Source organism: Venustampulla echinocandica, assembly GCF_003357145.1.
Source record: "Venustampulla echinocandica strain BP 5553 chromosome Unknown scaffold_6, whole genome shotgun sequence".
Lineage (NCBI taxonomy): Eukaryota > Fungi > Ascomycota > Leotiomycetes > Helotiales > Pleuroascaceae > Venustampulla > Venustampulla echinocandica.
In genome coordinates, this window is record NW_022474211.1 from 693,147 (window position 1) to 717,616 (window position 24,470).

The 24,470-nt window shown below is 48.5% G+C and overlaps 7 protein-coding genes across 7 annotated transcripts; 4 read left to right on the forward strand and 3 right to left on the reverse strand.

The window, feature by feature from the left end:
- Nucleotides 1-751: 751 nt before the first annotated feature.
- BP5553_07643 (uncharacterized protein) lies at nt 752-1,752 on the reverse strand (the record flags this gene model as incomplete). The annotated part of the gene is made up of 4 exons (XM_032016266.1): nt 752-919; nt 978-1,135; nt 1,191-1,349; nt 1,386-1,752. The coding sequence occupies 4 exons, from the start codon at nt 1,750-1,752 to the stop codon at nt 752-754; spliced, it is 852 nt and encodes a 283-aa protein (XP_031867497.1).
- Nucleotides 1,753-4,261: 2,509 nt separating this feature from the next.
- Nucleotides 4,262-6,308, forward strand: BP5553_07644 (Uncharacterized protein; the record flags this gene model as incomplete). The annotated part of the gene is made up of 5 exons (XM_032016267.1): nt 4,262-4,310; nt 4,368-4,558; nt 4,612-5,093; nt 5,145-5,596; nt 5,653-6,308. The coding sequence occupies 5 exons, from the start codon at nt 4,262-4,264 to the stop codon at nt 6,306-6,308; spliced, it is 1,830 nt and encodes a 609-aa protein (XP_031867498.1).
- Nucleotides 6,309-6,980: 672 nt separating this feature from the next.
- BP5553_07645 (uncharacterized protein) lies at nt 6,981-9,806 on the forward strand (the record flags this gene model as incomplete). The annotated part of the gene is made up of 2 exons (XM_032016268.1): nt 6,981-8,810; nt 8,859-9,806. 2 exons carry the CDS (start codon nt 6,981-6,983, stop codon nt 9,804-9,806), a joined length of 2,778 nt encoding a protein of 925 aa, XP_031867499.1.
- Nucleotides 9,807-14,048: 4,242 nt separating this feature from the next.
- On the forward strand, nt 14,049-15,116 carry BP5553_07646 (uncharacterized protein; the record flags this gene model as incomplete). Its single annotated transcript, XM_032016269.1, has 3 exons — nt 14,049-14,158; nt 14,401-14,613; nt 14,657-15,116. 3 exons carry the CDS (start codon nt 14,049-14,051, stop codon nt 15,114-15,116), a joined length of 783 nt encoding a protein of 260 aa, XP_031867500.1.
- A 208-nt stretch (nt 15,117-15,324) lies between these two features.
- Nucleotides 15,325-17,313, forward strand: BP5553_07647 (uncharacterized protein; the record flags this gene model as incomplete). The annotated part of the gene is made up of 4 exons (XM_032016270.1): nt 15,325-16,117; nt 16,181-16,474; nt 16,653-16,947; nt 17,010-17,313. 4 exons carry the CDS (start codon nt 15,325-15,327, stop codon nt 17,311-17,313), a joined length of 1,686 nt encoding a protein of 561 aa, XP_031867501.1.
- Nucleotides 17,314-18,191: 878 nt separating this feature from the next.
- BP5553_07648 (Uncharacterized protein) lies at nt 18,192-21,131 on the reverse strand (the record flags this gene model as incomplete). Its single annotated transcript, XM_032016271.1, has 6 exons — nt 18,192-18,896; nt 18,950-19,524; nt 19,577-20,239; nt 20,702-20,803; nt 20,862-20,890; nt 20,962-21,131. The coding sequence occupies 6 exons, from the start codon at nt 21,129-21,131 to the stop codon at nt 18,192-18,194; spliced, it is 2,244 nt and encodes a 747-aa protein (XP_031867502.1).
- A 1,260-nt stretch (nt 21,132-22,391) lies between these two features.
- Nucleotides 22,392-24,069, reverse strand: BP5553_07649 (Uncharacterized protein; the record flags this gene model as incomplete). The annotated part of the gene is made up of 4 exons (XM_032016272.1): nt 22,392-22,591; nt 22,791-23,025; nt 23,079-23,967; nt 24,017-24,069. 4 exons carry the CDS (start codon nt 24,067-24,069, stop codon nt 22,392-22,394), a joined length of 1,377 nt encoding a protein of 458 aa, XP_031867503.1.
- Between the last annotated feature and the right edge of the window lie 401 nt (nt 24,070-24,470).

Genomic DNA, 24,470 nt, shown 5'->3' on the forward strand with positions numbered 1-24,470 from the left:
GAATGCGTCAGCAAATGCTAAATAGACGCCACATACGGCATAAACATCCAACATCTCTTAGACGCGTTCAACTCCGAAGGCTGACCGGCTGAATAATAGTGCTTATTCTGCGGTGCCCGCCACCGTGTTTTTGGGACGCCAGGATCTCGATGGGGAGCGGTTGGTTTTAGGTAGTTCGACGATGTAGGTTCCCCCTTGTGTTTACCAGGGAGCCAGGAGGTTCAAGGTCTAGCTAGGTGGTTGGAAGCACATCTAGAGTCGGACACGATGTAGAATGTAGTTTTCCACCATTTCAACCAGAGCACAAAATATGGGGGCCATAAATGCTGATGTTGGAATATGCCATGGGTCGTGAGGATCATGATGCGCGGTAGTACTGTCCAACTGACTGTAAATAGGCGCTTTCCCATTGAAATACCTAACTACACGTCCCTTAAAACACATAACAAAGAAGCCATTATCACGGATGCATGTCTTGATCTAACGAGTAAAATTGACTAGTGAAATAAAAGGACGAGGTCTAATGAGAAACAAATTTGCCCAGTGTGTGATAGCGCTCCACAGAAAATGCGGTGTTTGAAAGAATCAAGAAACCTGTCTAACGATGCTAGAACACAAGAAAGGGAAAAGGATCGGTTCAGAATCAGAAATAAGTTAGAACTCCTAGTACATTTTTTCCAACCCCCAAAAATCAAGAAACACGCTCGCTCGAAATGCTATAGAGCCGATAGAAACACCGGGAATTGAGGCGCTAAGAGACATATCTTCCGTAATCGTTTAAATACTCCTGTAGGTAGGTGGAAAGCAGGAAATTTGGGATAGCTTCAGCAAGGCGCAAGTAGTGAATCGCTTGAGTAAAATGCCGTTCATCTCCCGGAGGAGCTGTCACATTTCCCAGAGACATATTCGATTCGGCAGCCTAGAAGAACGCGAGTATCAGGCTGTGTTGCAGATCAGACATAGGTGTGTATTCTTACTGAAGCCAGTAGGCCACCAGTTGTTGATCCCCGAGCATTAGCGGATTGCACAGCCCTTGCATAGAAATCGACAGCCGGTTGCAGGTATCCTCGAGCCTCAACATATAGAGGTCCTTGTCGTCGTGGATCTGGTGGATATGCTGCTGCATCGTCAGAATCTTCTTTGCAATCAGTACACTCATAAAAACGGTGCGTTGTCCGCCAGTCTCCTACCTTGACCTAAAACGCCGGTACCTTCTTGGCGATGGATCTGAGCTAGGGTAGCTTGCGACATTTGAAGCCAATTTGATCCCAATCCTATGTCGCAAAGGTGATTAGTTACGGCATCCAATTCAGTTATGGCCGAGTCACCGGTTAGAAGCTTCAAACCACCTGGAATGAATATACACATTGGCAAAGAAGACCTACCAGTCAGTGCTTCTAAATTCTCTGGATGATCTTGAAGGATTCGTAGCCAAGCTATCTGACACCATTCCGCAATGTCTCTGATACATCCAGAATCTGGATCATGATACGCGAAGTCTTGAAGGCCTTGAAGAACCCAGATCTGTTCCGCGAAGCGCTGACGGTCCCGAAAGAAGTGTATCCTATCTATTGCTCCCATAGCTGAGCGAGCAGATGGAACATAGGTCGCCCATTCATGAGGGGAAGACGATAGGACCCCGTCAAGCTGCGTGACAATGCTTTTGACTTGCGCAATTACACCCTCATGGTGTCCATCTATATTTCTTGACTGACTGCCATGCTGCCTTGAGCCTCCTGACTGTCGAGACATATTGGATAAGGGTAGGCGTTAAAAGGGATACAAAGATGGAAGGGTGCTTTAATGGAGAGGGAAATCAGAACCAAAGGAAGGAGGGAGGGAAATTGGAATATGGTGATGGTGATGGGAGGCGAAATGGGACAACTAAGATCTTGATATAGAAGCTAGACTGAGCAAAGGGAATGTGAGGGGGTAAGAAATATTGGCAGGTAGACTGGAGGATGCCATACATCAAGAGAAGAGCACGTAGGCCTTTGCCGCTTGCTGAGTGAGGTGCAGGGAGATATTCAGCTTTAAGAAGCCGATGGAGAAACTATGGTAGCAACGAGAAAAGCAGGGCAACGCTATTTGATAGTCGTTTCGGACAATAGCAGCGCTAACTTGCGTGCTGGCTGGTAGTCTAGGATCTCTTGATCCTTCAAAAGACTCCGCCGAATACGGGGAGAAGGTTGACTAATTACAACCACAACAACCTGAAAGACGTATCATTTGCAGCGACCCAATAGATATTGGCCTGATAATTCTCGTGGTGGGCAAGGGAGGATTACATGGGCAGTGATACTGGACGTCATATACCATGTCTCCATCGGCAAAGCCAATGCAGAAGATAAAGATTTGGTGGCGTGAATGGCAGTAGCATTAGGTGAGATGAAATTATCGCTTGAGGTGGCTTTCTAGTTCAACATGATGAGCAATTACATGCTGCCGTCTGGGAGTCAACGCGGAGGGTGAAAGCAGCTCACCAGACTAAGCGCTTCTGTGGATATCCGGGAATGGACGCCTCATGTGGCGCCCACTCGTAGGAGCTGTGGCCAATGATATTACATTACAAGAAACTGTGAGATTTGAGATCCAAGGAACCCCAAGGGGCGGCCCGGAAGTGTGGCTGACTGCGGCCGACCACTTCTACATACTGGCACTGCAAGAGACGTTTTGATGGTCGGCACAACGTAATCGTTACGAATACTTCGTACAGTCTGAGTATATTTGTCAGCGTCGCCCTTGGAAATGCACCTTCGCTCCTGACTTACACAGCCTTACTAAAGAGTACTTCGTATGCTTACGCCGTATTATAGTCGTCGTCGTGTAGTGGTGTATCTTAATTGTCCGAAGGCGCTGCATAGCGGAATTCAATATCCCACAAGTAGCTTCGGAAGCTGCTCGAGTATGGATTTGCATATAACAGATACGACAGCCCATATTCCTCGCCGGATGCCGAGACGCGGTATATCGAAACCGGAAACGGTACTAGAAGAAAATTTCCTCAGGAAGGTTTCGTAATAGACCTATGATGCTTAATCTCAGCCAACTGCTACTGTCACTAAATTGTAGATACAGATTTCAAAATATCTCTAACCCTTGGCGATGATAACTAACATCGGTTCCTTGGTCCCTCGGTCAGGCTCTAAAATCTCGACCTGCATCTTAAGCATACTGTAACATTACGTGGCTGTGACGTCGTATTACCGGAACGAAGGTGGGATTAACCCAGAGTTCAAACCGACTAACTTGCCTTCTTCAATTCTTCAAGGGCCAGGTCGATTTCGATATCAACCCTGGGAAACCACTCTCTGTTCTGGCCTGTAGGCTGACAAGAACCCACGGGGACGCCGGTACGTGTGAAAAATGTTTCGGGTTTGAGGCGCTTGCCCCAGCTGCGGTCCTGCCCATACTACACACTTGGGAGAGACTTTGATCGCCGACTGGGCTGACAGAACCCGACATAGGCGACTGTCGGATGTATGCAAGCCATATGCATTGCCTCGTGGAACTTGCAGGATGTCCGATATGATCGGGGCCCTGCGATGCGATTGCAAGGTCGAAATATCAACCAGCGACGAGTCGCCGACGGAAATCGGGGCCTAAGTGTATTGCCAGCCAAGGAGTAAGAGAACTGGACGAAGGTGTTTGCGGATGGCCCACGATCGTTCTTGAGGAAGAGCTCTCCTCTGCTGCTGGTAGGTACGTACTCCCAACGCTCTGCACAGAGCACAGTACTCCGTACGTCGAAGAAGGCCCGACGCGGCGAAAACCCCCAGAATGACTTCACCAAACTAAGCACCCTTGATCTGCGTGGTAGAAAGGGGGAATCTGGGGTCGTGTTTGCCAAGTGACAAATGATTGATGCATAACGAACGAGATTCACCGTGCAGGGAACGATACAGTTCTCCATTGTGCACGGAGGACGGCCATTTTAAACCCCCGTCGCGAATCTCCGCGCCTTGTCCTTTGTACCTATTTTACGGACACCGTGGAGCCACGTGAAATTGAATCCTACAGCGAACATCTTCCATTTAATAACATCATTTCTATTCTTCTACTCTCCTTAATTATAATAGCGCTCACAACTCCAGCCACCGTGTCGCATCACCTCCAGGCCGCCCTTCTCGAATCCTCCTAGAACATCCTCCGCCGAAGTAGAACTAACCCGGCCAGCACCTACTTGAGGGCTTCCAGGACGATCGGGATGGCCGCCGCATGTGCCCACCCTGACATGAGATAACCGCGAGCATCCCATTCGATGGAGTCGGTAGTATTTGAAGATTCGCCTCTCGCCAATTACCTTGAAGGTTGGTATATCGTACTGTCGATGAGGAGAAAATGGCTGACCGCTGACCCGTTAACAGGTGAGGGGGGAGAGGAACTGTCTGGCATTACCAGTAAGGGGCAGGAGACGCCTTCAAGGACCTCGAGCCCTTCCTTTGCACCTCGTGGCAGACCAAGAGCACGGCTCGAATTTCGCAATAACCTCCCGCCTCCATTACGCTTGGGAACACCGCACAAAAATGCAGTGGCTATCATACGGAATTCTTGCTCTGTAAGAACTACCCCACCCCGTTTGATAAGCGCCTAACTAAGTTATTATTCTAGAAGGTCCTCAGCTCCAGGTTAGGTCGGCCGGACAATTCGAGATTTCTAGAGCATTTCCGCTATATCATAGTCGCATCGCAGCTGCTGAATCCACATCCATATTTTGGCCAACCAGGCCATCGAAAATCCAAAGATGCTACCCTACAGCCACCCGACGTGCCACAACTTGTTGCTCTCACACCCACCGGGGCACTGTTGACTGCCACGTTCGCCTTTGCTTTGGCCTGGCTCATACATTGGGCCCGAGGGGGCAGAGGCTCTGCGTGGGCCAAGGGGCGGATAGCCATATTCCTGATTATACTCGCTCTGCTGGCCGCTGTCCTGTTCGCCTATATGCGCAGACAATGGCTTCAGTATCTCCGACATCAAATCCTGTCGAGGATTTCGGAATTCGTCACAAAGTCGCAAGAACTGGATGCTGCTGTAGGGGGTGCCCTGAGCCTCGTCCAAGAAGTGGAACTCGTGTCTCGCGGATACAGGATGTTAGCAACTCTTGCCCCTTTCGATTCAGAAGCCCGCTAACATGAATTTAGAAGCAGCCCTCTTCCACCGGTTAGCCGACTAGACGAGCGAAGTCAAACCAGGAGATGTGCTCGGCTTAGGAAACAACTCCGCTTTTGCTTCGCTGGAGTCATACCCCGCTACAACCAGGCGTATGAAGCTATTAAACCCTTCGCGGAAGAAATGGACCTGGAGAAATACTATGATATTTACGACATCAACGACTCCGATGTCGCAGAGGCAATGCTGGGGTTTTCTGAGACTGAGTTCGACGACCTGGAGTCTGTCCGTGTGTTGAAGATCTTGGCTGCAAGATTTTATATGAGTAGGAAAGTATTGCTTTGCTGTCTTATGGCTCTGGATGCTCATGGTGGAAAATCCGATTTCGTACGGTGGAATATGGCTTCAGACCAGATTCACGGAGTTACATCTACTACAAGCGAGACCGCGGATCGTCTGCATCAGATCCTTCGCGAGGAAGAAAGTACGACTTATCTCTATCCCAGATACCGCATCTCGAGTATATGCTAATTCAGCTAGGCTTCTCCCTACCCGCTACCCCTAAGATACCCTTAACGCCAAACCGCGAGCGTTGGCGTGCCCAGCTACGCAAGTTGAGCTCGCTCTCCTCAGGCATCCGGGGCCTCCAGGCAAAGCTCCACGTTCTCCGTGAGGAATCCGACAAAAACCTGAATGAGACCGAGGATGTCGCAGAACTTGGCACAACCCTTATGATGCAATACGAATCTATTGGTATTGATTTAAAGGCGTTGATGCAAGAGTGGGAGGATGGAAAGAATGCATTGGCCTCCAATATAGACCGAAATGAGCGGCGAGTCTCATCCATGAGCGGTATGCTCTCACCAACAATCTCATTGGGAGGTGTTACCGCTGTTGAGGAGGGCGGAGCATTGGATGCACTAAAGGCTTTGAACGGCGAGACGCTATCGCGGTCCAGCATGGACTTGAGCTCCTCGGATGCAGAGGAGGTTTTTGAAGCGGTTGCCGTTCCACGTCCTAGAAGCACATTAACACGAGAAGAACGCATCACAAAAATGAAGGGTGATAGGGCCAAGCGGGACTCGATGAAAGACAAAGCCGAGGCAAATACACGGATGCTAAGAGAATTAGAGTCGGTGATAAACATGCGACCGAGGAACATATCATCATCTGATCGGCGGGTTACGTCGATATGAATTACGCTTGACGGCTTTTTTTTTGTATATTTTCCTGGATATTTGGAGATCACGGTACAACTAAAATGGCGATAACGACGGAGTCTGGCGAGCACCTCATTGCTCAGTTGCTTTTATTTTGCTTCGAGCGTAGCCTTTGCTGGGGATATAAGTTAGGCGGTACTGCATATACCCGTAATAATTTGGCCTGGCGCTTCTGTATAGTATATATAGTATATAAAGTAATGTGCATCAGCATCGGCATCGGGATTTATCCATTATAAAACCGATCCGTCTGCAATTAGATTTTTGATTTTACCATGCTAAAGAGCTGAGAACAAAATTTCAATTAATCATTAAAGCATAACCCCAGCTTACTGGGGTACAACTGAATACGAATATTTCTCCAGCTTTTACTAGTTAGTACCGTTGGTTGGCATTAATTAGGCATCGGTATATCAAATATTTTTCGTTGCGTTGAGCACGAGCTCGATTCAGTAAAATGTAAACAAACTACAAGCCCGGGAAGAACCGACCTTCTGGACATTTAGCGAAGGAGACATGGACGCGAAGATCTCATAAAGTGCCAACCTTTCACTACAACAGCCAGCTTCCCACCCCGTCGAACTAGTCATTTTCGGCGATGCTTGTGCTGGAGTTCTGTGTCATTGCTCAGCGGCGCCGAAAATGAAAATGCCCGGGCAAGAAGACCTCACCACGCGCCGGCAACGCGTCTTCAACTCGGTTTTCGGCCAAGGCGATACCTCGCAACCCACCCCCGTTGCTACGCCCTCTGGACAATGGGCAACTCCCGGACAAGCTTGGGGAGGCCCGAAGCCCTCTGGACATGTTAACCTCCCTGAGCCTTCCTTGTCTAATGTCCGAGGTTCAGAATCAGTTCGTTCTCATTCCCTGAGCGAATCAAGTCATGTGCGAGATCAGGTGCGATGGGACCGAGCATGGCACTTGGTCACGCATACTTTGATAATTCCGGACTTCCCCAAAAACCTAAGCTCTCCAGGGGAACTGAAACCTCAAAGAAACTCCCTTGATGGCGCCTTCGATCAAGCATTAGAGGACTTGCTGTATCCCCGCACTAGGCTACCGTTCGTTACCCACACCGAAGATATTATTGTCTGGCATACCCAACAAGTCCGATCACACTTCTTACATCAAGTCCTCCCAATTATACTTGACTTTAAAGACCGACCTGTTCCAGAAGATGTGATCCGTGGAAGCATTTTAGCCTTAGAAACGGCTCACCGCCAATACCTTCATGGGCTTGCGATCATCAAGGAGCAAATGGATATATCAGCTCCTGGCAGTGCTATGCCTGTCCTAACAAAGTTTCGTAGGGATCTTCACGCTGTCATCAACAACTCTGTCATGGAGCCACTCTCGGTTGCCTTGAAGAGGGTCTTACAGAACTTTATACCCATGGTCCTTGGTCTGTCAGCAGAGAATGATCACGAAAACCATGTGATACAGACAGAGGGTCCAAGATCAGAGGAGGCACGGCAAGAAACCCTTGCTCTTGTGGAGTCTCTGAAAAATGTTGGTCTGGCTGGGGAGCAGTTTCAAATCATCTTCGCGGAAATCATGAACAATGCAATGGTTGGGTATGTCTATACAGGATGTGAAGGTCTGTGGTCTCCTGAAAATGAACAGCCTGACGCGCTTGGCTCTTCAACGATGGATACAGAGAGACGACAATCTATCCTTCCAAGAACAGTCCATCATTCCTCGCCATCTCAGTGCACAACAAATCTATGTGAATGGATTGAGAACCGGTATTCAAAGCTTGCGGTTCAGGTGCTCAGTATAGTCGACAAGAAAGCACAAGTTACTTGGGCAGATAAGGAAAAGTACAAGGAAATGAGCATTGGCCACCTAGCGGAACTCCGAATCAACGAATTGTTTGGTATCGTTAGCAAGTGGCCGCATAGCAGTGGAGCACTACATGACCTACGGACAGCTATTACAACGCCGCAGAGGCGCCTACACTTAACGGAAGTCTTTTCTGAGGCATTATCCGACAAGCTTCTGCATCCGGGAGCATCAACCTTGCAGATATTACAAACTTACATCGCTATGATATGGTCATTCCATTCCCTCGATCACTCAAAAGTTCTTCTGGATAGAGTTGCGTATCCACTCCAATTGTACCTTTGTTCACGCGAAGACACAGTTCGATGTATCATTACTGGGCTACTTTCAGATACCTCTGATGCCGAAGGAAAGCCATTAGGCCGCTGGGGAGAAAAGTTAACAGAGCTGGCCGAGTTGCTCAACAACAGCAGCAAGGGAGGTGAGGTAAGGGCAAACGACGAGGAATTGGACTGGCATGATATGGAGTGGGTACCTGATCCCGTTGATGCGGGCTCGGGGTACAAAAGATCGAAAAATGCCGATATTATTGGAACCCTTATAGGTGCTTTGGGAGCTCAAGATGTGTTTATTAAGGAGTTCCAAAACGTCATGGGGGATAATCTGCTGAAGAATGATGGAGGATTCGAGAGAGAAGTAAGTATCTTGGCTCGATATTGTAGGAACATTGCTAATATATCACAGATCAAGGTGCTTGAATTATTGAAATCTAGATATGGCGACGGACCACTTCAGGCTTGCGAGGTCATGCTCAAGGATATCCAAGATTCTGGAAGAGTCAACAGCGTGATTAGGAGAAATCAAAAGCTGGATCCTAGCGCGCAGGAGGTTAGCGCCGCTAGCACAACCCCTTTCTTGGTAGACGAACTTGCCATGAGCGCAGAAGGGCTGTTCAAGCCATCCCTACACGCCAAGGTCTTATCGCGGCTATTTTGGCCTCAGCTTCAGGAAGAGAGCTACCGAGTTCCAAGTGATATTGCAGATCTTCAAAAACGATACGAGGACGGTTTTACATCCCTAAAAACATCTCGAAAGCTTACCTGGCTCCACATACTGGGACAGGCAACCGTTGAACTCGAATTCGAGGACCGCACCTTGGTTGAAGAAGTCCATACCTGGCAAGCTACCGTGATCTGGGCTTTCCAAAATGATGCAAACGATAATTCGGTTGCCGAACGAAGTGTTGAAGACTTGGTCCAAGAACTAGAGATGGATGAGAACCTCATCCGAAGCGCCCTCAAGTTCTGGGTCAATAAGCTCGCCCTGCACGAAATCTCCCCAGGTAGATTCGCGGTGCTTGAGACATTGAACAAAGAAGATCGGGCGCGCTCTAATGCACAAGCTGCAGCGTCAACGGCCGCTGTCAACGATGAAAGTATGGACGAGGCCAACCTAATGCCAAACAATGGTGTAATGGCAGAAAAGATGCAAATGTATTGGCAATTCATCCAAGGCATGCTGAAGAACTCGTCTAGCCAGATGCCGCTTCAGCAGATCGCCATGATGCTAAAGATGCTAATTGCGGATGGCTTCCCGTACAACAATGAGGAGTTACAGGAATTCTTGTCTACTAAAGTCGCCGAAGGGGAGTTAGAATTGAGCGGTGGGAAGTATAAACTATTGCGGAAGTAGTAATTATGGTCATGAAGCGTTTTTGGGCCCCGCAGTTTTGGTTTGGAACAGGTATGGAAAATTATGCTGTGGCGCTGAAAATAAAGGGACGTACGTGAGGAGAGAATGAGCCTACCTATGCATCGGTGAAGGCGCTTCTATCGTTATGGATACTGTGCTGTACAAATAGCTAGGTAGTTGGAGTTGAGGGATAGTCTAATACGGGCTACAAAATTCATAAAGCCATGGAGGGCTAAGTTAGCCTCTCTACCTCACTTTTGGTGGCCATGGTGACCCTGAAAGTCATGCTCTCCTAAGAAATACGCAGAGATTGTCAAATCAACTCAGATCAAACATATCGTTAACCGTCCGTCCTCACTATACGGCTCAACTAACTCGCTTGACCCGCCCCACAAAAAGGTGCAAAGAAGGGGTAGAATCAAAAACAAAAACAAAACAAGGTATCTAAATAAAAAATTACAAGGTCAAAAAGGCAAAAGAGTTCATTGCCCACAGCCAATTAATCTCTGCCGCTTCGATGTTGTCGCTAGACCTAGTTATATTTCTCTTCGATATGAGGTGTCGTGTGATACTTGTGGGGAGTATCTTAAAAAGCTAGGTTGTCGTTATATGGCTTTTTCTTATTAGAATATATATACCTGCCTTTTGGTAGTAGCAAAGTTATGCCGAGCGAGCGGTGAAGAGTGGCATATAGGTTGGGGCATTTTGTCGCTTGAAAGCATTAAGCAAGACCAAGATGTAATCGGGCAGCCAAGCAAGGGGACCACCTAAAGATATCCACGCCCTGGATCTAGTAAAGGCGACAGGAACGAAACGGCAATAGCTGTTTCTTAGCTCTTAGATGGTCCGAGAAGAGCGTATAACCACAACCATCGCTTTGATTTCTTTTTCTTTTGGTTGAAGGCTCCGGCAACTACTAATGCGAACACTTGCTATCTTGATCACGTTGCTATTATATAATGTAAGAGTCTTGGGTGGTTTAAACAAATACGACCTAGAAATAGTGTGTTATATTCTAACATAGTGAGCTCCATAACAGCACTCGCCCCTCCGTCAAATCCATGAAGTTTTGCCAAACAATCTTTGAAATTGTTCGATATAGATCAATTTCAGCTCGGTGGGTATTTTTCAACGGGATACTGCCTTCGACGTCCATTTTCTGCAGAATTAATCAGTATTGAAGTGATAGATAAAGTATGGGAGATGGGTAAGTACCTACCGCTAAGTAATTCCAGGTGAAGCTATTTAACGAGCTGATTCCCATGAAGACGACAGCCTCGCCAATAAGAAGAACAGCCCCGGATGCTGAAGCAGTCTTGAACTCACGCCTAGGAATGTATTCAATGCTCCCACGGCTAGCATCTATGTCACAGCTGGTCAGTTCTACTGAGGGCTGTTGCGTACAGTTAGCGATATATTTCGTTTCAAGTTCAGTTTAGAATAGCAAATCGTTAGTGTTGCACACTGCCTGATATATATATCTATATCGTCTATGTCTTCTCAATTCTTGGACTACCAAAAAAGGAGAAAAAAGTGGCCTTTTATTATGTCTTAATGAAATTTACCTTCCACGGCCGTTGTTTGGACACCTCCCCATGGTTGTTTACTAAATATAACTGCTAGCCAATACATCCATCCACTACTAGCTTATCTATCATGATACACTGAAGGTTTGGCCCCGAAAAGGACGATATCCCAAGTTGCTTGGTTTATTATAACGATCAGGTGCCACAACATTGCTATGTCATTTCTGCTCACCCGAAGTTATCAGGTTGAAAATGCAGCCTGGTACTCCCGGAGGAAGCAGGAAGCATTAACATAGCTTAAAGATTCTTCAACTCCTGGGAAGATCTCATAATAATATGTAAAGACGAGTGTCTCCTTCAACTCACTCTTGAGCATCTTGCTCTTCTCGTTGCATGCAAAATAGGACATGGACAATCAAATACCCACGATTTATTAGGGCCGAATCGCGCTACGTAGGTGCTGAGTATATCTTTGCAGCTGGCATATTTCAAGGGCGGTATATCCTTCATGTTGACCCATCACGAGGCTGCATCCCGCATTGAAAGAGTAAGCACAAGCGCATGCGCGGCACTTTTGTATGGTAGAGAGGGATTATCGAACGCAGGTGGGGGGGCACACGACTATAAGCAATACCGTGCCCGGATTAACGGCGAATACTACTACTCGTATTCCCACCTTGCTGCAAACTAGCTTTTCCTGGCCAATACTAGACTCCGCTCTTCGGGGTAGTTTAGGTATAGTTATGGCCACGTCCTAACTGCCGCATTGGAGTAAAAGCGAGATAATATGGGCGTACAGCATGCGGTTGGCTTGTCAGGCCTATGACATTCCGGTATCCCCCACACATGCTTTGTCGCTTGACTTTGTATCTGAGCCACATACCACGTGAACGAAGTAGGATAATATAACGTTATCCATAAGCAGGTTATAGAAAATGAGATCTTGCAGGTGGCAAAGTTTTAGCTTTTTCCTATCTTGTATTTATTATCTGTAGTGCGCGGGACCAGGAGAAGTGAGTCGTGCAAGGAAAATAATTAAGGGTAATGATAGAAGAGAGAACAACTAAGCAGGGCAATAATGGAAGAGCGAATAATTGGAAGTAATGAGCCAAGAGCTTTCAAGAAATGACCCCGAGGAATGATGCGGTTGGGTTAAATGCTTTTTGCGGTGTAGCAGGCAATAAATGGACCTCGAAGCGTACGTAGCTTTTCCTCTGGGGATGTTCGGTTGAGATCGGGATAGAGCCTTGGAGATGAGGAATCGATGCTGGAATCTAGATTCCTGTTCGGTCGTGGTCCAGCGAGTGGCTCGGGCGGGAAGGCTGGGCTGAACAGCGAGTCGAGGAAAATCTTGGTGAGGTCGCACGATCAATAATCAAGGTCAAGGGACGGAGGAAGAGGCGGAGCCATACAGCTCATATAACCGTGAGAGGCGGTTTTGTTGCCGTCGCTTCAGGTAATGGTGTACTCCGTACGTAGCTACGCAGCACTGAGTAATCTGTAGGCTCGGAGCCGCAAACGTACGAAGTACGTGGCAGGTGGTTGGCCGCTGCAGTTTGTGAGGGGCAAGGAGAAGGCTAAAAAGGGGAGGCGGCGGATACGAGTAATGCTGGGCGCGAGCGCCGAGGGGAGAAGTGATATGATAGAAGCACTCCGTTTGTATGCTGGATAGTGGCTGGTTGATTGTTCTCTCCGTAGCTACGGGTGAAAGAGATGACTTGAAGAAGCATGCCGATCAGACTGTCTGAGAAACATAGCACCAGGGGGTGGTTTACTACTGTACCCGTGCAGTAGAGAAACTGTCAATCGGAAATCCTGGGACTCACCACCGGGAACTCTACTCTAGAGTTGGAATTGGAGCCGGAGTTGGAGTTGGAGTTGGAGCTGGAGTGGAAGCTGGAGAGGTTATGTGGTGTGGTCCGGACCGAACTGGTGGAAGAACAATAATAAGCAGGCATCTCCGGTGATACTGACTCGAGATGATACAGGACTGGGTTTTTGTAACTCTCTAACTCCCTAACTACTGCATTCCGCATTCCGTGCGTAGTTGCTGCAACATGCCGGAGCTACCACTGCTCAAGAGGGGCAACTCGCCTCTCCTCGTTCCGCTCTGCTGGCAATAATTGCCTTGCTTGCTGGCGGGCTGACACAAGTGGGTAGCGGACAGTGGACAGGCTAAATCAGGTTAGGGAGTGTTGGTAGTTAAGCCCAAGGACATTTCGTCGAGCCCAGCCAGCGCTTTGGGGCAAATCATGTCTCGGGGGGAGTCGGTGAGTCGGCGGCCTCACTCAGCTGATTCCGCAATCGATAAGACGGCGGCGGGGGGGGGGGTTAATAATGATATCATTTTCTCCAGTAGTAGAAGCAGCAGCAGCAGCAGAAATGCAAATACAGAAAGAAAATACAAACATTATGGCATAACAGAAACAGGGACCGAAATAGAAACAGCACGTTTGTGGAATATGGAATACACACACACACACACACACACATACATACACCTGCCTGATGGAGCATTGATATGAGGAGCATCACACATACCTTATAGCTATGCACTCCACTCCACTCCACTCCGCTCCTCCATGTGCCTCTATCGTAGATAAGTACTGCACCTACTTGCCGTACGAACACATGATGGACTTATGCCTGGGCATGTCGACCGGTTGCCGCTCGCTCGCTAGGTAGAGCCCGTCGGAACCAGCGTCAAGGAGCTCGCATGGGCGATGTCAATGGCTGGAAGGGAACGAGTCCGGGTCCTGGCAACCTACGGGGTAGAGGGCAGAAGGGCAGAAAGTATTATCATATATCCATCCTGTACGAAGTACAGTACGTAGCATGCCTGGACACTCACTGACGCTGGACTCGAGACCCGGGACTCGGCGCATCAACTCGTCCTTCTGCTTGCTGCTATTTGGCCCCGTCTCGCTGGCTGCTCAGACTGTCTTTCTCTCTCTCACTCTCTCTCACTCTCTCGCTCTCGTTTCCGGTGCCCGCTCGCCCCTCTGCTCTGCGCCTATCCAGGTACAAGGGAGATATATATAGAAGAACCACACACTGACATACTCGAGGAATATTATCCGGATATTCCCACTTTTCACCGCAATCGAGCCTCCTGTTTCAGCTGTTCCGCACGTTGACGGCGTTGGCCGAGGCGAGAGAAGAGGAAGAAGGCAGAGCGGCGCCAAAGTCACACCTGAAGTAGAAGCACAGTGCCTATACCGTGCAGGACTGGACATGTTCTGTGCTCGTACGGGAGCATTTCGTAGTCGAGTAGCACCAAAGTAGTTCACCACTCAGCGGCAGACACCGAAACAGGACACACAGGCACCAGGACGCCAGAGCACAAGAAAGACATAAGAAACAGAGACAGGACAGAGACGGAGACAGTGCCACAGCCAGAGACAGAGACACAGGCGCCGGCTCCGACACCGACTTCCCACCGCCCCAAACCCAAATCCAAACCCAAACCAGCGAGAAGCCTGATCCCATCCAACCTCCATCTCCGCCTCCGTCGCTGACTCCAGGTCCAACTCCAACGCAACTTGTACGCCTCGTCACTTCCACCTCCGCTTCCTCCTCATCCCCCGAGCCCAACTTCCCACCTCTTCTCCTTCGTCTCGGCCTCTGCACTTCTGCTCTGTTTGATCTCAACTCGCATCTACGAAAGTACAATCCAGACCATCATCCACTGACACTGATACGCCCTCCTATGCTCACGGATCCCGCTCCCCCGCCGTCACTGTTCACCGTCTGGCCAGCCCGTCGACGTCGACGGCCGGACTGACCAACACCCACCACCCAACCACAACCGCAACCGCAACCATCCACATCCACATCCATACTCACATTCACCCTCGACCGCTATTTAAACTCGAGTGGCTTGACTTCTGTCGCGAGATCCAGGCCGGACTCTGCATCTTGAGGTTATTCGCAACCTCTCCCTCTGCTCGCTGGTCCTCGTGCTGGGCCATTGCGCTGCGGGGTTGCTCGCCATGGATCCCATGGACTACACGATGACCGACCCCCACATGAATCAGAGCCGGCCACCGAACACCGCTTCTCGATGTCCTTATCAGCAATCTCAACACGCTATCAACGGCGGGTTGGATTCCCAAGCTCGCGATGGCCAGCACTACGATCCCGTCCACGACACAAATACCTGGGGCTTCCAGAGCAACCGCAATGCCAATAATAACCCGAATATCCCCAACCGAGCTGCCTTCACAGCACAACACAACATTCCACAATGGGAACACGGATCATATGCCCCGATTCATAGCTGGCAGGGCTTCGGTGATGCTCAACAGGGCATTCCATCCCAAGCTCCTGACCCTTCGGTATACAGCCAACAGAACGGGCCTATGGGGTTCCCCATAGCACCTTGGGGTGACATACGTGCCTTCGAACCGCTCCCATTTGGTTATGGCGCCTTCATGGAACAACAACCACCCGCAAACAACCACCCTCATCCAGACCAGCCCAACGGGAGAAATTCTGCTCGTGTTTCTTCAGCGCCTGTTCCTGGCCTCGTGCCACCTACGTTTAACGCTGGAGAACCCAGACTGAACACCTCCTCGAACAATGTACCACAACGTCATTTTCCTCGACAGCCCAGGCTGAACACTTCCTCGAATAACATACCACCTTACTATATTCATCGACATGTCCGGCTGAATTCCTCGAATCACCTACCAGACCCTACACAACGACAGCCTGTCGATGCAGCTGCGGAGGGCTCCATACAAAACCCACAGCTGCCTCCAACATCCTTGGAACAGAGAGGAGGTAGAGACTTCCCCACGCACGCATTATTTCATGATTGACCTGGAAACTGACTGTGATACTTAGCTCCCCAGAGATCATCGAGGTATAACGGCCGAATGTCGAACTGGCTTGATCCCACAACACTCCCAAGGCGACGAACAATTAATGCCTTGGACTCAGACGATGATGATGACGCCGATATCGATATCGAGAGTCGCCAACGAGATCCCGAGTTGTATTTTAATCTGGAAAGGGATGAGCAGCGCGCCTTGGCAACTATGCATAGGGCGATTGCGGCAAGCAAGAAAGTGCCATCTAAAGAAGCTATCGCCTCGTTAGAAAAGGTTAATGTCCAGGAACTTCAAGCAGCTGATCAAAGTAAGTCTCCTCCTATTTTCTATCAGTTGTTATTTCCTACCCCAATCTCGTATTTTCCACATTGTGTCGGTATCACGAACCTTTCCAAGTTGGCATATGGACCTACCCGTATCTCTGACCACCCATCCCTTGCCCATCGTCGTTTATTCAGCTACAAAGCAGCTCTAACGACGAACAGCATGCATTATATGCTACAATGAATTTGGCATTGGCAATCCTGAGGGGGTGATTGAAAGTCCTCTCCGCCTGCCAAAGTGCAAACACGTTTTCGGCGATAAATGCATCAAAAAGTGGTTTGAAGAGAACGATAGTTGCCCGTACTGTCGTGATAAGCTTCCATCTGAGCTGTCAGTCAGAAAGTCGGTTGCTCTGGAGTCTCTACGGCAGCAGCGAGATCGTATGGCAGTTGCAGAAGCTCATAGATACCGGCTCCATGGCTTTCATAACCAGGCATTTTCTGAGGAAGCTGGAAGGTAAGAGAAGAGCTCTTGAAATTGTATTTTTGGGGTAGAGGGCATTGCTAATTTCGCTATAGGAACGCTACCACAGGCCTCCAGCAGCGAACACAAGACGACTATGACTACGCGATAAGCAGGGCCGCTGAGTCGTGGGGGCATTCACCGCCACATCGAGCTTCTCCCGCCGATTCTCCTGAGAACCGAAGACGACAAATCCGAGGGAGAATTGGAAGTAGCCGGGCTGCTTTATTAGGTCGTCCAACATCAGTTGGGTCGGCTAGATTTGTCAACCCGACTATGAATCATCAGAATGCCTCCCAACGGGCCCAAGTCCTGGGTATTGCCTCAAGTAATCAAGGCTCTCATGATCGCCCAGTTTGACATCTACCGATAATACCGTCGCAGAACGAGCTTATCGATCGGCTTCTATCGTAGTAAAGCTACACACCTCTTCACACCATTAATTTCCTTTTACAACTCTCCAGAACGATTGGCGGAGCATGTTACGCTAGGTTGGGCTTCGGGCGGATTATGGTTATGTTCAGTTAGGCTAGCGCGGCGTATTTGGAGCAATGGTTTTGCACGGTCCTTGACGGGGGAGGGAGGGTACCCTTTACATCTAATGGATGGATAGATGAGTGCTTGGGACAATGATGATATTTGCCTTATGGACATAGCGCGAGCGATGAATTCGGCTTCCTGCTAGCCATGCCAGTAGGAACCTCCTTTATAATAGCCTTCCATACATAAGCATGAACACAATAAATTGATAAGCATTAACATATTACTACTTGTCCGTCGGAATGCTAAAATATGTAAGCTTGAAGACAGAGATACGTTATCAGTTGATACTACACCCCTTGGGAATTTGCCTAGGTAGCTTCGCAAAGGCGAATGAATGGCAGCAGCCGACAGCCGGCATGGACTATATCGGTTTAGAGAAGTCTTTAAAATCGAAATATTTCTAGTCTAACTATTAAGGTGCGGTTCACCAAGGACATATTTCTAAATTGATAGACAGAGAATGATCCGCTGTTTTTTGCCTGAGAAAACACAAAACACTCAGCTAATTAAACCTGTCTACTCTTACCTACCTATGTACAAATTAATCTAAAGTAGGCCTGAGAAATCAAATAAGGTAGGGAGCATTTATAAAACATATTAGGTTGTTCCAACACCGATGCTACCTACGTACAGTATTACAAAGTACAATTTCAGTCCGTTAAAGTACAATACCAATCCAGGCTACGCAATGAACATTAATCATTGGTCTCGCCAGTTCCCGTGGTATCAAAATCGCTCAGCGTGCTCGGCTCAACATACCCATTTCCCTCTTCATCCGAATCGCGTTCCCTCTTTCCCAGCCCATCATCCAAATCCGCACACAGCCTCCCCAGTAACCCTTCAATCCTCAGCGTGGATTTTTCCAACGCCTCCAGTCTGTTCTTAACGTCCTCCGTATTCTCATCCTCGCTCTCTGGGCTAATCAAATCTCGTAAGCGCTGCGGCAATCCCGCAAACGGCGCCACTGAATCCCTCCGATCCTTCGGCGCGGTCTTCTTCCTCCTCTCCCCCTCGACGTCACGGCCGAATTGGCGGACATATTCATCTTCAAGTGTGGGGTGGTTTAGGTCGTCATCATTCGCAATCTCATCCTCCACTGATTGCGGAGGCTCCGTATCAAATACGGCCTGGATGTCGCCGTGCATGGAAAACCCTCGGGAGAAGTCCCATGGTCGTGAGCGGACCCCAGGGGGTTTAGGAAGCTCTTCTGCGTTGCGGAAGCGGCGGGGTTTGGGCCACAGGATGCGGCGCTCGACGATACCGATTATGAGGAGGAAGGGTGCGTTAAGGGTTCGCACAGCGGCTACATTTATTTTGTGGAACCAGCGAGGGGTGAGAACAAATTTAAGGGGGAGGAGGATAAGGAGGGCGAGTATATTGAACGGTGGTTGGTAGGAGAACTATTTGCACAGTGTCAGTGGTGCAAAGTATTAACCAGGAACAGTGTACGCACGATTGCGTCTGACTTCACACCTTCTAGAGTCAAGACAGCTCGTCGAAATTGAATCTCGGCATTAGCATTGGCAACGATGGTCGCGAAGGTAGTGCTCAGCATGGAGACAAGAATTGTGAGGAAGAGCGTATTGCCAAGGAAAGCGAAGGCAACCATCAGCATTGGACCTAAAAGCCAATGAAACTCAACTGATCGTTGGATTCCAGTCCCATCGAGACCAAACCAGACCCAGAGCATCCATTTAGATATGGTGATAGGCGTGTGGTCTCCATCAGCGAGCCAGACCATGGAGAGGAGGAAGCCAGCAAAACACCAGACTGCTAATACAGTAAGAATGGTGAAATCTCTCATCATGGCTCGTAGGGAGACAAAGAGCATGTTCTCAGACATGAGATTGAATGCTAATCGAGGTACGAGAACAGGCGCTCCCATGGCTAGCACATCCATTGCTTGTTGAGCGGGCTCGAGAGAACCAACTCGCCATCCATGGATGCGCAGAACGAGGTATACTCCAAAGATGGCGGCAAATGTAGCATCGAGAAAGGACCAGAGATTTTGGGTGTATACATCCCAACCTAAGACCAATATTAGACTGTTCATAAGCGCTGGGTCAATAAAAATCCTTACCGTGCTCTAATATGGTCGCGAATATGTCAAGTAGAAAGCCGATTGTGAAGATGATAAACACTAACTCGAGGATTCCAAACTTGGAGGGATCCCTATCCGTCATAACGGCGAGGAACAACGCCAAGAGTATTATAAACTGGCATACGTCTAGCAAATTTCTCGTCCTGGGGACGATAAGTCGATATTGGTTGAAGAGAGGGGCTTTGCGGGGGTTATAAAGAGACACGGGTTTTTGCTTGTAGTGATCCGGAAGTATATTCAGGAACGATGTTGGTGTGTAGACCACCCGCCCTTCATAGATAGCATTGACCACCTTCTGACATGCGGAAGAGCTGAGAAATAACTTGCTCTCGGATATGATTGCCATCTCCAAGGCAGGTATCTTTCTCTTATTCCCCATCCGTTGTTGCCCAGCCCATGATAAATCATGGCTGCTTTGCTCGAGGACTTCTGCCGGTGCATTTTGGAATGGGTCAAAGGCCCCAACTAATATATGGGCGAGCAGAAGCAGGCCCTGTGCGCCTGGATTATCTTCATTGAATCGCCGTAATATCCTACTTGCAAGAAGTTCGCACAGTAGAGCACGTGTTGCGCATACGCTTTGCAGATGAGATGTCTGTTGTTCGCGCTGGAACTTAACACGGTTTACTAAGAGGCAGTAGACTTGAGGTAAAGAGTTAGTATCGTTGATTATTCATAAGTAAGGAATGGAGAGAGAGTGGCTGAAATTATAGCGGGGGATGTAGTCATAGGTACGCATCGTAGAACTGGGTTGATGGTATAACATCTAACTTTTCTAAATTCAACAACATCTTAGATCAAGGACTGCTTGAATTAGGCAATAATTTCTGACGTCTTCCGCGAGAAACTTGAGCGATGTCATAAACTCGACGTGGAGCTATCCCATGCTAATTAAAATCTAGGAAGCTGGGACTCGGACCGTAGTACTTAAAATGACAAAACATATACAGTTGGCTTCAATGGGGGCTTCCGAGACTACTCAGGCTATCCAAAGCTCTCTTGTCTAAGAAAATAAATTACTTAAATAATTTCAAGAACAATCCATTAACACCAGTTGGTTAGATGCAGAAAACGATGAATAGAACACAGGCAAAAATCACGCACCAATTGAGACATCGTTCAATTCGTAAAGCTTATCGACAAGCGGCCTCACCACAGATATGTTCATCCGCGGATCTCGCAACTGTTCGATGCCGTAGGGATCATCTAATCAATCAGCAAGTCAGAAGGTAGGTCACTAAATCCGAAACATAGATCTACAGACCGATCGCTTGGATAACATCTTTCCGTATCCTGAGATTCAAGTTAGCCAATGTGATATCATATCAGCGATTGAGGTCGAATGGAAGGTGGAGAGCCAATACCGATGGATAGTCGTATAAACAGGTAAATGGGCGTGTGGATTTGCCGGGCACAAGTCGTGGACGTTATGAGGAGGGAAACACCCATCTTGATCCACCTCTTCCTCCGGATCGATGTCCAGTGGGAGCAGCGGCTGGGTCTCGGCGGCTCCGCTTGGCGCTGGGCGCACCATTACCGGGCTAATAGGTGTGTCTATGCAGGTGAAGCTTGATGTGACAGCCAATGGCGTATGGTAACAATGATTCTGGTACGGGATACCGATCTAGGGTTGTTTGAAGCAAGAGTGCACTGTGTATCTGTGAGATATGTAATGATTCAAGATAAAGGCGATGTGTAAAAGCGGCGTGCGAGTGGCGCGTATGTGGCTGTGCTTGGTGGTGCTTTGAGTCTCCTGGGCTGACTTTGGAAGAATATAATACAGTAAGGAGCGATTACAGCTTCGTCTTTTTATATTAATTGATTATAATAAAACCGGCTACTAAGAGTTATAAGTCTATGCAAGGACAATTCCAGTTAGATCTCTCTTTGTCGCACTATTGTCTTTGCAAAGTTAGCAGACGCTACTTTGAAGAAGTACTAACGTCTATCCCTACGTAGCGAGACGTACCCTGTTACGAGACAAATCTATAGTTTTGGAATTATAAAAATTTTCTTAACAAGTCTACGAAGTTGTTATTAATATACTACTTTCTTTAACTATTTCTCTCTAAGGAAACTTACTTAGTAATAAAGAAAAGACTATAGTTAATTATATTATCGGTTATTTCAATTATACTACCGATTACTACTTTAGTTGTTCGCCTTTGTTTAATCGCAACTATTAATCTATTTTTAAAATTCGAAGTATTTAAAGAGAAGTTCTATAACAAAGTAATATAGCTCCAATTTTAAAGATACTCAAAGAGGAAAAGAATACAGTCCGGGAGTTACACCAGTGCGAATAGAGGGGCCCTATGTTTCAGTACTTAGTAATATACATTAGCCTAGTTGTAATATACTATATTCACGCCTGGGCTCGCTATATTTTTCTATCCACGATTCTCAGGCCTGGTCACGTGTGTAGCGTCCATATATAACAATTATGCAGACGATCGGCCTTCTCCTGCGTCTATCTAGCTAGACCCCCTTGGCCTCAGAATCTATGGCCGTCTTACAACGAGAAACTTCGCGACATGCGTGGCAGGGATCTTTAGCGCTGGACTCTTCCTTGCCGCCAGCCACTACTGGGAGAAATGGCAGCAGAGGCGAACCCTAGCGACCTGGAGAGAAACATGTCGCGAGCTACGTGAGAACGGCGTTCATTACAAGCACAAGCCACTCCCACATCCAAGTTTCAAGGTCATCAGGCTACTTGAGCTCCTCCCCGCGCACAACTTGAATGCACCCATTCGTGTTCGTCTCAGGTCTGTGTCTCTACTCGATCCCAGCAGACCTACATACGAGGCTTTATCTTATTGTTGGGGAGATCCTGCAGACCCAGCATGGATAAGGGAAGGTGGTCAAGGTTGGCACGCTTGACGAGTTGCTCGCTAAGATGGCGAGGAAGAAGAATGCGGGTGGGGGTGAGGAAGAGGAGGAGGAGGAGGAAGGAGCGGATAAGGCTTGGTTTAGGGAGATGTGGGATAATGCTCACTGAAGATAGACAATTAGAGAGAATTCGCAGCCATTAGAACTAGAATCCCAAACGCATCACCGCTCACCATCCATGAATTCAGGTCATTCATCTTATCCCCTCCATGTCCCCTCCCAAGCGCCATTAAATCCGCATACCTCAAATAACACCTCCTATCTCTTGCCCTCAGCATCTCGTCATACTTTTCTATCCACTCACCTTCCGTCGCCGCCTCCCAAAGATGCTTATGGGCAGGAAGCGGTAGAACGGAGAGCCCGACTTTAGATTTGGCCCGTTGTTCAGGTTTGATGTCGAACAGAAGGTGCAGTATGAAGAGTACCGTCACGGTCCTTCGTTTCGACTCCACCAACACCCACTCTTTCCATTCCGGACGGCGGCCTTCGATCTCAGCACTGCAGACTAATCTGCACTGTTCAGCTTGGATGGCAATTTCCTAGCAGGAAGAACCGTTAGCTCGTTGATAAGTGGAGGAAATCAAAGTCTCACCGTCATCGCTCTAGTGAGCTCGCGGTCGAATTCAGCGGAGAATGAGTCCTCGTCAAAGATCCTGAGAAGGATATACAACGTGACTGCCTGAAGCATAGACAGCACAGTCCACTCATCTCCGTTCACGTATTCGTTCATAAAGCGGTCCTTTTCCATGGTTATAGTACGCCAGACGAAAGAGCTTGTTGCAGGTGTCTTAGTAGTGTAGAGTGAGACGATCGATTTGCAAATCTCTAGTGTCGGTAGGGGAGGTGGGGTTGCGCAAGTCGGAGTTTGACCCGAGCTCGGGTCTGGGGATGGAAGCGACGTGCCGTGGATGAAGGGCGGCAGGTTCTTCGTTGCAAGGGCCGTGGCGTACGATTTGAAGTTCTGCAAAAGGAAGGCGCGGCCGATATGTGAGCCCGCTGAGAGATGTGCGTGAATGAATGGACTTCTGGGCGAGGTAGGGGACAGATCACGGTCCATAGGTCGAAGGACTAGGTAGGGGGTATGGAACATACAGTCTGCGGGAGTTGAGAATGTCGCGTCGAGGGTTAAGCTTGGTGTTGGGCCAGGGATGAACCAGTTGATCGGGGATCCATTGATTGAATAGCCATTGGACGAAATATTAGCACCTATGTCAGAAACTTCCAAGTCTTCCACAAATCCAGCATCCGGTTCCCAGAGAGCGAGGTCGTTCTGAGGCGTCAGGTCGGGCACAGGAGCAAGCCAAAGACTGGGAGCATCTATATCTAAGCTGATCTGAGCGTCATTGCCGTTGTCCGCATGGGCATTCCAAGGGATATCGTTTTGACTGCCCGGTTCCGGGATATCAACAAGCAATGTACCATCAGAGCTTGGCTCATCAGGCGGAGCAAATGCAGGTTGTTGGGCTGAGGTCGCACTCTTCCTAGTCAATTCATAAACACAAGTAATCCCCCTATCATCGCATCGACTACAATTTGGGAGTTCCGAGTCGCATCTTGCTTTGGCTTTCCGACAAGCTGCACATGATTTCCTCAAGACCGGGAGACTATCCACCCACTTCTTCCTACAGTACAGTACGTGTCGATTCCTCGAGGTTCCTAGCACGACAGTTGAGCAAATGGCTAATGGGATTGTACTTGAGGGCAAAAGGAATCGAACTATACGTTTTGTGAACGCTTTGGAGCAGATCTTGCAGAGGAACGGCCCGGTATCATTGTCGATATGCCAGCAGGAGGCTGTTCCACTGGCCCTAGGCTCTATATTCATAGACGTCTACTGTAACCTTCGGATATAATAGCTGATAGCAGGGCCAGGGCGGAGCAGATCAACCTTCTAAGTTGCTGCGCTTTTATGCCACCCGGAATATTTTGGGTGGAGAGAAGTCGATGTTGAGGTGGGAAGCCAAGGAGGCTCTTGGCGCTTCAG